Source organism: Rhinolophus hipposideros (genome assembly GCF_964194185.1).
Source record: "Rhinolophus hipposideros genome assembly, chromosome: 3".
Taxonomy (NCBI): domain Eukaryota; kingdom Metazoa; phylum Chordata; class Mammalia; order Chiroptera; family Rhinolophidae; genus Rhinolophus; species Rhinolophus hipposideros.
In genome coordinates this window covers 13,054,126-13,068,163 of record NC_138049.1, presented here as the reverse complement: position 1 = coordinate 13,068,163, position 14,038 = coordinate 13,054,126, and the positions used below count along the sequence as shown (strand labels likewise).

The following is a 14,038-nucleotide window of genomic DNA, read 5'->3' as shown; positions in this document are numbered from 1 at the left end:
GGCAGAGATGGTTCTGGCTGCACACTTTGTGGCTGGCACGGGGTCCCTCTCTCCAGGGAGCCAGAAGAGTCAGGAGGAGCGTGGAATCATAGCATCACTGACAGCATGTGTGCCGTCCAATTTAAAATTCATTCTCCATGAGGGGCTGTTGCTGCCTAGAGTGTACCATGAATACTATTTCTGCTAAATCTCATTGCCTAATAAGTAGCGCAGTTAATATCATAGGACATTTTTTCTCTATGGTGGAGCATTTCAGTAGGATTTAGGTCTGTTAGATAAACAACAAACACATGCTGTTTCTCAATCCTCTACACTGGAGGCCCCCTCACCAGTTTCCCCAGTGCCAAACCTGACACATAGTAGGCCCTCTACTGTGCATACCTGCTGAGTTGACACATCTAACCCATCATCATTATACATTCTTCATTTGATTTAAAACACTAAGGCGATTTCGTTTGTATGAAACATTATGGTGAATTGCAAATGTTAAAGTGGCATTATTTGTGTAGCTCTGTTTTAGCATTTTACCATAGTTTTAATATACTGGGAATCTCAGCATGGATATGGCCCAGGAGCAGACTACAAAGTCATGTTCTCATCTGAGAGGCAGATACTAGGGAGTTCTGTTGTGCTATGCATATGTGTTTATGGTGATGGAGAGGAAAGAGGCTAAGCTCAGGAATAATCAACTGAAAGTGGTTATAAATGAAGAGGGCCAAGAATAAATGCAGGACGGACCCTGACTGATTGTCTAGGATAACAACATCTTGTTGTCAGTCTTGCTGGATGAGCTAGTCTCGGTTGAGGGAGTTGAGCTGAAAGGGCCAGGAGTTGAATTTGCATGGCATCTCTAGATTTCTAGTTCCAAAAATAAGATCCCAAAGGGACATGAAATGAAATCTGTCATGAATTTGCTTTATAATCTAGTCTGGAATATACAACAGTCTACTTCCTTGGGGTAGCTTTAAAAATATCAATAATTTGGCAGAAATTATATATGAGCTATAAATTGCCCATGTGTGGTCAGGAGGAGAAATCTCTGCCTGTCAATTTATTTTTCACATATATAGCAAACCCCCATGAGACAGTTAAATAGATACACAAATTCAATTGCACAAAATGCAGGATGGTGTTAATGTGATGTTTATGAAACAATAGCATTTTTAATTAGGTCTGACCTATCACAAAACACACAGAGGAAGTATAGTAGACTTTATGCAGTAAGCTGAAAAAGTCACAAATGACTAAGATGTCATCAAGGCCTAATCCCTCCACTAGTTAAGATCATCAGTGCCCCCTCCCCACTCCACCTCATAGCACCAGAAACACAAGAAGCTGGCGACTTGCCTTGCCTTCCTTTGAGACTGGAAGCAGGAATGAGGTCTGGAGCCAATGGGTGATCACATTACTATGCAAATACATACTGTCTGTGGGCTTATGGTTTGAAAAATAATGTATAACAACAGAACTAACAAAGATAACTGCAGATGAAAAGAATATCAAAGAGCTACTGGAAAATACCTCAGGAAATAAATTTATTGGAACTGTCATTAACAAGTACAGCAGAGGGAAGTAGACCTGAGAACTTCTAAGAAGGTGTGACATCTCTGATTCATTATGAACGGATGCCTGGAAGGCCACGTCCCTGCAAGTTCTAAATAGGCCACATATCCAAAGCACACTGGGACTGTTATGCTGGAAGGTTTTCTGACCAGAATTTTTACCTTGTGTTGCTCACGTTTCCTCTGTATTGTGTTGGCTGTTTCCTCATGGACCTGCTGAATGGTTATTTCCTCTCTCAGGGCCACCTCTGCTCTGTATAACCAGGCACCTATAGTGCCCAGAGGTGCTGGAAGAGATTTATCAAGCTGTATATGCCAATCGAAGAGCTGAAATACAAAAGTAGAAAACCAAAATATCTCATACAGAAGTCAGTTCCTAAAATTCCCCTAAATGATTCCAAAGCCTATGAAAGGCTTTAAGTTAATAATTTCAGGTTAATTTAATAAATTTCAAATAAAAAATTATCTGTGTTCTGAATTTTGTGCTTTGAGAATGGGGAGGAAATACAGTTACAAGCAAATTTTGAGCAAACTCTAAAATACATCTTAGACATGGAAGGATATTATTGAGAACTTGAACTCCATTTTCTTCTTACAGGAATAGCATAAAGCACCCAGTTTCAGTTTGGCTTTTGCTGAAAGGGAAGGGACTGAGTTTGCTAACATGCTCGAGGGTGCAGATGTTTCCCTTAAAACCTCCTGCATCCTAAGAAAAGGTCCGGAAAAATCAGGGTCATCTAGACATCTCTGGAGGAAGACGAGTATTCAGGATTCTTTCTGCAATAATGTAATTCTCCAACCATCTCTCCACTTCTTCCACTTTATTCACTTTTTAAGCACCGTTTCCCCAGCTTATTGAAATGCCAGGTAGGATGGGTTTGAGTGCTTGGAAACTCTTTTGATAGAGTTTATGGGGGAAAAAAAAGATCATAAAAATGAAGAAAACAGGGTAATTTCAAGGCAAATATTCCCACTAGTGATAGAAATTTCAGAGGTTTTGAAATCTTGGTCTTTAAGTTTGCAAAGTATTAATATTGAGGTTACTGAGCAGTCTTCCTCCAGGTTCATGAAAGACCAGATACCAAGGTAAGTTCAAATTAAAGACTATAAAAATGAATGCGAATGTAGGAAGATCATTAACTACTGATGAACCATGGTTATGGATTGTGCAGAAGTTGGGGAGGCTCCACTCCTAAACAACCCAGAATTAATTTGTGTGAAGGGAGAAGGAACCCAGATGGTCTCCCAGGATTTCAAGCTATCACCCTGTCAACAGTGACATCATGTGCAGGGCAGGAAAAACAGGGAAAATGTTGTTGAAGAAGAACTTCCCTTAACTTAAAAGAAAACCTGAAGAGAGGGCAAAGATTCTCCCACAGTCAAGTCTTTCCTGCTTCAGACAGAGGCAGGAGGACCTGATGCGACATTACTATGCAGAAAAGGATGATGGAAAATAGTCTTGACTAGGTCACGTAAGCGCGAAGGAAATTAACCACGGGAGAACTTACCCTGGAGGACACTCGATCCCAGGACTGTTTTACCAAGGCTTGGTCAAGTGTCAGTTTGCCGTCTCTTTGCAATGGTTGCAGTAACTGTTCAATCTGTTTCCTTTTTATTTCATACTGAACTCTGAAGTGCTTAAAGGACTAAAAGGGGAAAAACAGCAACCAAGATGGCAGTGACTCAAAAAAAGCAAAAGCAAAGGAAACCACATTTCCTAAATAACAATCCTTCATATTTGGATAACACTCAATATATGTTGTTTATGATAATAAAAATAATAATAACAGTCATGATACTAACAGCAGCTACCATTCATCAAGCCTGACGATGAGCCTGCCCCACGCTAAGTGCTTCCTACATATTATCTCCCCTGACTTCTACATTTCATATTAAATTAACACTTCCTAAAATATGACTCTATGTTTAAATATGAATTGAAAATGCCACGAATATGTGCAGTTATGGTAAAGAACATGAGAATGGCCCTACCGAATCTAACAGATAACACATCTAAGAGAATTGCTAAATCTCAGAACAGACAAACATGTAAATCCACATGAGGAACACTGGGGGGAGATGGTGAATAAACATTTTACCACAGTTACCTCCCATTCCCTCTAACTTAATGTAATTAAAAATGCCAAAATATAAAGTCAATCTTCAATTTTATTTCACAGAATTCTATGAACATAAAAACTGGAAAGTACACTATTGACTGAGAAGTACAAACAGAACATGTTGATGACACCGTAAACCCATGTGTTCCCTATATTCAGATTTCAGATGGTCTCTAACCCTATTTTAAGAAACTAGTGATCATATTTGGCCTGAAAGGAGTGTTTCTGTTTTGTATTTTTCTAATCCTTTTAGTTCCCTTTTTATAAACTAACATCTGCACAACATGCGACTTTACAACTGACACTTTATTTTTTGACAATCTATGCTAAAACTGAAACTCACTAACAGACTAAGTATATTCATTCTGTCCTTGCATTTCTATTATCAGTTTCTTGGTTTAATAATTTTTTAATATAGCTCATCCCAGAAAATTATACTTTTTGGGAAAAAGATTATATTGCATTTCAAGCAAAAAAGCATGATAATATAAGCACATATTGACCACTTTGTCAAGTTCATCAGATAGAATATTGATGGCATTACCCACCTACATTCAGGCACACGTTATAAGTATAATTATATGAAATACACACTAATGTAATAGCTAAATCTTATATTGTTTGCCATGTTGAATTGCTCACATCATGGTATCTTTTTTTGTAGCAAAAAATGATTGAAATACAATATAGTCTAAAATATATTATATGAGCTGTGATCAAAAAATACGGTGAATGTTTAAATTAAAAATAATTATTACATTAAAAGACACCTTTAAATACTCCCCCTCTCTTCAAACACACTTATCCCATCATTCTTGCCACTTTCTGAGGCAGTTCTGGAAGTCCTCTTTTGTGAGTGTCTTTAGTTGCACTGTCATGGCTGCCTTGATGTCCTGAATCATTTTGACTTTGGGGAAGAGTCAGAAGTCGCTCGGTGCCAGATGCGGTGAATAAGGTGGATGAGGACATACCATAATGTTTTCATTTGACAGAAATTGCCATGCCAGAAGTGATGTGTGACACAGAGACTTCCCATTGGGATCACAAAATACAGTGAACGCTGCTGCCAAGTGCCATACAATGGAAAGGTTGGGATCTTCAATATGGGAAATGGCGCGTGGAACCTTAGTAACAGTGTGTGACAAGTTTCAACTTGTCTATGATTGAGAGAAGGTGCGTTTTAAAGTGTGCCACACATCATCCTCTATCATGACAACGCTCCATGTCACACATCACTTCTGGTATATGGCAATTTCTGTCAAATAAAAACATCACAGTGTGTCCTCATCCACCTTATTCACAGGATCTGGCACCATGCGACTTCTGGCTCTTTCCCGAAGTCAAAATGACCATGAAAAGAAAACATTTTGAATTGATTCAGGACATCAAGGCATTCACGACAGTGCAACTAAAGATACGAAAGAACTGCTTCAGAAAGTGGCAAGAACGACGGCATAAGTGTGTTCGAAGTGAGAGGGATTAATGGCAATGTGTCTTTTACTGTAATTTTTTTTGGTTGTTTAAACATTTACCATATTGTTTGATCACACCTCACAGTTTTGCCACTAAAATACAAAGCTATTTTAAATAGGGGGAAAATGTCAATGCTGCATAAAATAAATCACAATTTAGTGGGAAAACCCATTATATAATTTTGTGTCTTGGAAGTGAAATTGGAAGCCAAAGTCCATTTAATAACAGTGTAATGAGACTGGGGGAATCAACAACAAAACAACCCTGGCTCCAACTTGAATGCAATAGTGTTTAACTAGGTAGATCACAGGAGAAACTGATCCCATTAATGGGCCCACTCCAAATACTCATAATGCAATCCTTTATTAAATTCAACTTATTCTATAGTAATTTTTAATTTGGCACTGAAGTCATGTTTTGGTGGATTTTTTTTTATTGTTATGTGACATCTACAAAATCATGAGTTCTACAAAGCAATAACTAGATATTTGTGTTCTGGGTCATTTATAAGATTGAATTCTGGAAATCATGAAGCCTCGGGGCTCTAGTTACAATATGGACATATGCGATTTAAAACTACTTACTTACATAGAAATACAATTACAAAATTACATGCAAACTTAAGATAACACATATTTCTTTAAAGACTTTTTTCCTTAGTATCCTTTGAAAGATTAAACATAGATTGAATGACATACAAGAATCTTATTCATGAAAGCCTTTTGAAACACTGAAATGTCTTTTCCATACATTACCTGATATTTATCCTGCAAATTTGATTCCATCATCTGTGCCCTTGTCAAGTCTCTTTCAAATTGTTCTATCCAAACTTTTGTTTCCTTCAAAATTAGCCTGTTTTCTCTCTAGAAACCAGCAGATGTTACAATTTTATTAGTAACTGTGCATTTATTTAATTACTGATTAATACCTGCCTGATCCTGGAATAGACTTAATATTTAATAGGTGTCAATTGTCTCTGAAAAACTTTCTCTCTCTCTATTCTCACCCCTTTTGGAGAGCTAAAAACAAGAGTTAATTCTATAAAAATACTGTAATTGTCTCTGAATATTGAAATTAGCTTTATTTTTTTCCCTCAAGAAACACTAATTTAATTAAGAAAAATGTCTGCAAGACAGGAATGTCCTAAGTACAAAAAAAACAAAAAACAAAAAACAAAATAAACAAAAAAAACCAAACAAGTACTCCGAGCCATAGCTGGAATGGGAGTAGTGACATAATCCAATGCCATTGGTTACCCAGAGGACTATTCCAGATGAGATTAATTTTGACCAAATTCAAGGAGCTACAGTCACAGTAATATTGGACTACTTGTGTATATTATTGAAAAATACTATTCAGTGTTACTAGCTCCATGTGAACAGAAAACACAATTACCTTGTTCAATGTGGTATTTTGAGACCCTGGCAACATGGCACCTATAAGGTAGTTACAAAATTATATGCTGAATGAATGTATCCAGGTCACCACTCTCATCTCAGAAATAAAATAATAAAATAAAATAAAATAATAAATTTTTGAAAAGCAGATTTACATGCTGTTTCCACAAATAATAACAAAAACAATCCTACCATCGAATTAGTGAAAATGTCCTAATTTTTCATCAAGATTCCTTATCTGGTAGGAATGCCAAATTAATCACAAATATATTTACCATGACCTTTTGGCACTTATAGATAGCTTTCAACTACAGCAGCTCATTCAGTGATCACAGCCATGACAGAGACAAAATCATCTCTGTTGACAGGTGAAGTGGCAGAGTAGAAAGAGTGTTGGCTATACAGGCAGGCAAAAATTTTGTCACAAATTCTGGTTCTAGCACGTATTAGCTCTGGGACCATAGGCACATCTTTTTTGGTGTGTTTTGTTTTTAACCTCTCTACTGTTATACCACCATCTGAGGAGTCACCACATACCCTTTCCATGGTTTGGGGGGGGCAACAAAGATAATCTGTGTAACACATCTAGTACAGATATTGGCACACAATACTATGATGTCTCCATGCCCTCTCTCACTTTGCAGTTCTGCAAAGCCAACCCTCTTCTGCCTGGAATATTTTCCCTTGGATAATGTACCCCTTAGAGCTCAGCTCAGACACAACCTTCTCTGACCCAGAAGTTTTTTCTAACTCAGAAGTCTATACCAGTGGTTCTCAAACTTTAGTATGCACTGGAATCACCTGGAGAGCTTGTGAAAAACACAGATTGCTAGAGCCCACCCTCAAACTTTCTGGCTCAGCCAACCTAGGATGGAGGTTGAGAATGTGTATTTCTAACAAGTGTCCAGGTGACTCTGATGTTACTAGTCTAGGGACCACCTTTTGAGAATCCTTCTCTATGATCTTGTAACAACCTGAGCTCCAAATGCACTACATTGTATCATCCACTTCACTGTCTCTTCCCCTCTCCCCCATATAAAAACCCTTTAGGTATCTTTTTTACTCCAGCCTAACACTGGGTGCATCTGGCACCCAGTGTCACTCGATATATAATTGTGTAAAACATGATTGACTGGTAACACAGTTAATTAGAGAAAGAAATGGAACGGGAGCCCAAGATTCCAAAGCTTCAGCTCCTCCCATGATGGCTCTTCTGAATGAACAGTGACCATGAGCAAGCCACAGATCTTATTATCTATTCATTTTCATGCCCATAAAAGCACGAATGACACAGTCTTATGAGCTCAGAAGAAAGAAATACTCTTGGTCTACCTGAAATAAAATTTGGTATTTCATATGAAATTAGTTCCTTCTGACTTTTTTATTGCAATATTGGCATAAAGCTTATCGTGTTGACAGATCCTTTACTCAGGCCTGACAGAACATAAAGAAAGATGGGAAAACTGAAGTACAGGATAACTTGGATATGGGAAAGAATTCATAATCATTAATTCCACAAATATTTTTGAGTATTTATCATGTGTCAGAAACTTTACTAAACCATATGACCCAATATTAAGCAGAAAGATGTGATTAAACTCAGGATGATAAATTAACTGAATACTTACCTTTTTTCAATTGATGACTTCCTGCTTAACTATTTAAAATGCAAAAATAAATCTCTAATTTTAGTTTTATTTTCAATGTCACATACAAAAAAAAACAAACACAAAAAACCCCCAACAGTCATTGCAAATTCTCCTTTATTAGTGCTATTAAATGTTATTAGAGAGAAATTAACTGATGTCATCTTATAATTAAAGATTAGTGGGGAAGCCCATAAGAGTGACTTAGACTCTAAGTAACATTTATTAACAAGAAAGTTATTTGTTCTGATAGAAAAGGAAAGGACATAACAAAATTAAAGTATTAAAAATGTGTGTATTAAGGCAAATACATGCAAAGGGATGGCTAACAAGCTACGGAATGTAGGATGTTCGAAAGGGGTAACTAATTCAAGGTTACTTAAATCTTACCTTAAGATTTTGGATAGAATGTGCAAAATGTGGGAAATCTGGAAATATTTCCTAACAACATGAAAAGATAACGTATAGAAAAATAATTCAAATAATTCAAAAATTTTATTGGGAACAAGAAGAAAAAACAATGGAGAAGCATCTGTCTCTAAATAAATAGACAATAATTTTAAGGCTACTGCTATTTTGAGATGTTTTCATAACTTTTGAAAGTATCAAAATGTTTGAATCCAAAGAGGCAATGTAATATTTTGGCATTTGATGTTTTTATTTTAACTTATAATAATTGTATGTGGCAATATATACGTCTTACAAATGTTTTGAAATAGTAAACATTTTAAAAGAATAATGTAACGAAGAGGTATATGGATTCATATTTTTCTCTATAAATACACTTGTAATATACATTTCTATATGCTCATAGCAATTAAGACTGCACTGTGCTTCTGAAAGCAGTCAGTAATATTTGTTGCAATGGGAGAAAGAATGAGTGAACTTAATAACTGAACGCTTAATGGGGGAGGGAGATGGGTCAACAGGTCTATTTTATTTTTCACTACTGAGTGCTGATTATCTAAGGAATACTTTCGGGAAAAAGTTTTCTTTATCTGTTTTATTGGTTGATGTAAGAAAGACATAGTATGTTTATTTCTAATATGAAATTTAGATTTAAAATTGTATGCATAAAATATCTAATTTCAATAAATTCATAAAGAAGACATAGAAATCAAATGCACCAAAAAGTGGAAGCCTGGTAGATATGTGGATGCCAGTATTTTAAAAAATGAATTAAAAGAACTAATAGACAAATATGAGCAAACAAATACTGAGTGATGGCACCAATAGCCCCAATATGCACAGTTTAAAAAAATCTTAAAGATTCATTAGATAGCATTAAGGTGGCCATTTAGCTGCATTAAACAAACATAAGTCCTACATCACAAAAAATATAATATTTTTCTTATACGAAATAGTCATTTTAGATGGTTAGCTCCTATATTATAAATGTCACATTAAAAAAGCGCAAAGCTTATAATGCATTTTCCTCAAAATTAATTTTTGAAATCATATGCCATTCACTTTTTAGGGATGGGGTAGAGGGGATTTTTAAAAGAACAATAAGAATTTATTTTCTAGATGAGATTAATCTCTTCATGATAAAGCCTCTTTAGTAAAGTACATTAACAAGCTTATGTCAGGAGTATTTGTGTTTCAAACCTCTAAGGGTTTTTGCATTAAATTCTCGCTTGTGAGCATTAATGAAATCATCCCCTTTTGTTTCTCAGACTTTTTCAGTCACAGAATGTACTCATCTGGAGAGATGATTAATGTCAGAGAAATTAAAATAGTGCAAACGCAGAAATGCGATCAGAAATAAATCCAATTGGGTACTATAAAGACATCACATATGAAAATCAGATGGGAAGCTGCTTTTCTCTATGCTGCCTTAAGTCTCATATGCTTTCTTTAGAGTTTCTTCTTCGCACAGCCACATCCATGCCTGATTACACTTGCAAAACCCAGAAATCCCCTAAATGGCTTTAAAGCACGTGCCTCCATCTGTGCTAGGATTTGCACTGAGAGTTTATACTTTTGCCTTCTGCAGTGCTTTTTACAAACATTTACTTTGCTGTCTGTAGATAAGTTACTCAGGTGCTCAATGTTTGTGCCTAAATCCTGGTAAGGAACAAAAAAGCCTTCCTGAAATTACAGTTTTTAAGAAACTAGTACAGTTCTATCACATGCTACATTAGCTTCATTCAAGCAACCTAGGAAACACCAGTCATTGTTGTTTTGCTGAATTCTTTTATGAAGTCACTGATTTCTATTAGTGCAGTGCTTTTTCCTATTCGAAACATTTGGGCTTGTTCCCCTGACCTTTTACTTCCTGAAATCTGTTTCTCAGTTTATTTAGAAAATACATTTTTAAAAGTTTCTGTTTTTCTTGTTGCTCTTCATTATCATCTCAAAGTACTCTAAAAAAATTCTAGGTGTGACCTAAGCAATGAAGACAGAGAGATTGTTTTTAATACACTTTGAAAATTCCATTTATTACCTTCCCTGATGTCACTTTGTCTTATAATTGATTATAACACCATCAGGAAATCCATCTTTCTATATAATAAACAAATGCTACTTTTAACAAATTAGGAGAATGGTACTAGTCATTGCTGTAAAAGACAGGGAAAATGGGCATTCTGGTGCACTGGTTAGAATATAAAATGGGACAACTCTCTTACAGGGTATGTGAAAAATCATTTCAAAAAGCATTAAAAATCTGTATGTTGTTTAGCCTAGGAAATACATTCCTAAGAAAGAATTGTAAAACAATGCCTTATTACAAAATTGTTCATAGAAGCATTGTTTATAATAGCAAAAAATAAAAAAAAAATTCAACAGTTAGATAAATAAATTACTGTACATCTGTATGATGACCTGGAAAGAATGACATGGAAGAAGTTTTGTATAATGTAATGGAAAAAAATTATAAATTGTATATACACTATGATTCTACTTTTGTTAAAATACATTTATCTGCATATACACAGAAAAATGTTGGGAACTCACACCAACATATATTTTTCTAGGATAGGTTCTCTCTCAAGGACTAAATACAGCTAATTTTCTTTTCCTTTTTTTCCTAAGTTTTGTTTTTCTTTATTTATGACAATGAACAATGCCATTTGAGCAGTATGAAAAATGTAAATGTGATTTAAACTATTAAAGGCTTAAAAATGTAATCACAGTGAATAATTAGAACTTTTACAAGATTGCCTTACTTCCATATGTTTGCGCTGAAAAGCAACTTACATAACAAAATCAAATAGTCAAAATTAGATTTCATCAGATTTAGCAGAACAAGGGGCTCCAGACTAGATGTGCAAATGATGTAATGGATATAAAAGGATCTAAAATGGGGTTTCCCAACACTGTTATCTTTCCTCAATTTTAATCCATCAGTGTTATATATATCCAGCATTTATCAGTAGTAATGTTTTCTATGTCATATCCAACATACAAATCAGAGAAGTCTTTTTCTTTGTTCACCTCTCCAGTTGGTAATACCTACTTTTTAGTCAGTTGCTCTCATATTAAAGTGCATTGCAATGTAATGTTTTGAAAACAGCATGCTTAAAAATTGGTCACTATCAATACTTGAAGAAAAGCAAATACTTACGTCATTCTCTTGCCCATCAGGGCCTGTATTGTGTATGTCAGGGTATTGTTTCAGAAACTGGGCTACATAGGTCATAATAGACTTCTCATCTGGCTTATCCACATCAACATCTGGAACAGCAAAAACAAACGTGAATAAATCAATTAGCATTAGTTAGATTATAATAACACAAACTTTGAAATCTAGCAAATACACCAAAAGACATTGTCCTAAATATAGAAGGAAAATGGAACTACTATATAGAGTTTTGGGGGTTGGGAGGAGAAACAAATGTAGTCTGGATGATAGAAGGTGGACATTTTATGATTCATAAAGATGATACATTTTAACTATGAGCTTTGAGGAAAGTAGTACTGGTTTCATTTAAATCTCCATGTTAATTGATCAGAAATCTAAGATATGATATGATTATGCAGACATTCTGTCTAGTTAATAAAATACAAATAATACGTAAATTCCAGAATTGGGGTAGTATTTAAAACACAGGCGTGGAACTGAATGACAAGTATCTACATAGCGTGTGCAACTACCCATGGTCAAACATGGATACCCCCAAACCAGCACAAATTTTGCTGTAGCAAAGAGGAAGATGCCTTCTATTCAATTCCTTAGAAAGCCTCTGCATTGTGGAGCATTCGCTCTAAATTACTGCATTTTGTGCGATGAAGTGCTTTGTCACAGAGACACAGAATCTGAAAACATTTCAATCATTGTCATTTGAAGTTTATAGATGTTTACCTAATAAAACCACTAAAAAATCAGGCAAAGATATTTATAAAAATTTAATAATTATACGCGAGATAAGACTACATAAATAAAAAATATTGAATTCTGTAAAAAAGAACTTGAAATATCCATTTTAAAGGCAATGAAAAAAGTGATTACATTTTGGAGATTACCAATATAAAATATGTACCCACAGTGCAAAAAATAAAACAAAACAAACAAAAACTCTAAATAAAAATATACAATCTGCCCTAATATTTTGTAATGTTCCTTGTGCTTTCAGATATAATTTCTAAGGACGACCCATACAGGATCTAAAAAGTGCTGCAACTCAAAAAACACAAAAGGAAGAAAAGATAACATATTCTGGAATTTGTTAGATGACTCAAAGATGATTTTGGAAATGACAGACTGTTGACATGGAAGAGGCATGTGAAGAATGAGAGAAACTTTATGAAACGTGAAAAGTGGAAAGAAAAACAACATTTAATACCTGATTGAACATAGGACATGTTTTTAAGCACATGTGTAACTAAGTCATAAAATAATTATAATAGACATTGGTTTATTTAATCTGTATCTCTAAAAGTTTATACACGAAATTTGACTAAATCACTTTTTGATAGGGAAGTTTTCATTAGGAAAAGCAAGGATCATCTTATATCAGGGATAGCCTTGGATTTGGGCAATCTCACTTTCTGATAATCAAAGAAAATAGTAAGATCTTCTAGTGTAGTGGATATGAAAGAACCATTTATATTCTCCTCTCATCCCACTCTAGGAAAACGTCCATCTCTGCTGCATCCTCTGACGTTGAGGGCTGACTGGGACATGTGCGTGGCTTTCCCCTTGAGCTGAGTAAGTGTGATGGATACTATTGGGTCTTTTTGTGCAGAAACAAGGTGGAAAGCCTTGGTTATCCTACTGAATCTGGGAGCCCTAAGCAGGTTCCTAAAATTGCTAGAGATCACCAGGCTGCTCCCCTATCTCAGAAGACACTAACTAGGGTCCACCTGCAACTTGTCTTGGAAACACAAGTGTCTCCACCTAGACATTGTTTTAGAGCTAGAAATGTTCATTCTGAAATATAATTCATTTACATGGTATTTACATTTCTGTGTTCACTAACAAACATTTCCATAACTGCCAAATAAATTATTTGTGACATCTGGAAAATTAACTTTGACCCTTTCATTTCAAAATAATGACTTAGTTTCATAAAGTTTATTAAAGGCATCAGTATTGTCCTTTGAAGGTTGAAAGAGTTAACTCCATGTCCAGAAAATCTTAAAATTCACAGTCTTACAGTGGAATGGAAAATAAGAGTCAATCATTTGTGTAGTTTTTTTGATTGACACCAAACACTGGATGATTATCATCATTTATAAGTATTTAATGACTGACATTTTAAAGATATGATCTGACATTATTACCAATAATCTTTTATTTCTTCCCTGTTACATAAATAGAGTAATTCCTTTATCCCCTGCCCAAACGCACACCTCTAAAACTTTCATTCCATCCACATATATAGTCAGTAAGTACA

At 35.1% G+C, this 14,038-nt stretch overlaps 1 protein-coding gene across 14 annotated transcripts in view; it reads right to left on the bottom strand.

Annotated features, from left to right (window-relative positions):
- Positions 1–14,038, bottom strand: part of SYNE1 (spectrin repeat containing nuclear envelope protein 1) — a gene marked incomplete at its 5' end in the record, with an annotated part of 420,585 nt that overhangs the window by 297,009 nt on the left and 109,538 nt on the right. For 11 of the 14 annotated variants that reach the window (XM_081044694.1, XM_081044699.1, XM_081044698.1 and 8 more), the window contains 5 exons: positions 1,725–1,889; positions 3,071–3,208; positions 5,911–6,018; positions 8,589–8,639; positions 11,767–11,876. In XM_081044694.1, coding sequence (XP_080900820.1) covers positions 1,725–1,889; positions 3,071–3,208; positions 5,911–6,018; positions 8,589–8,639; positions 11,767–11,876 — 572 coding nt within the window. The remainder of the gene's footprint in view (positions 1–1,724; positions 1,890–3,070; positions 3,209–5,910; positions 6,019–8,588; positions 8,640–11,766; positions 11,877–14,038) is intronic. The other 3 variants (XM_081044700.1, XM_081044701.1, XM_081044703.1) reach the window with 1 other exon arrangement.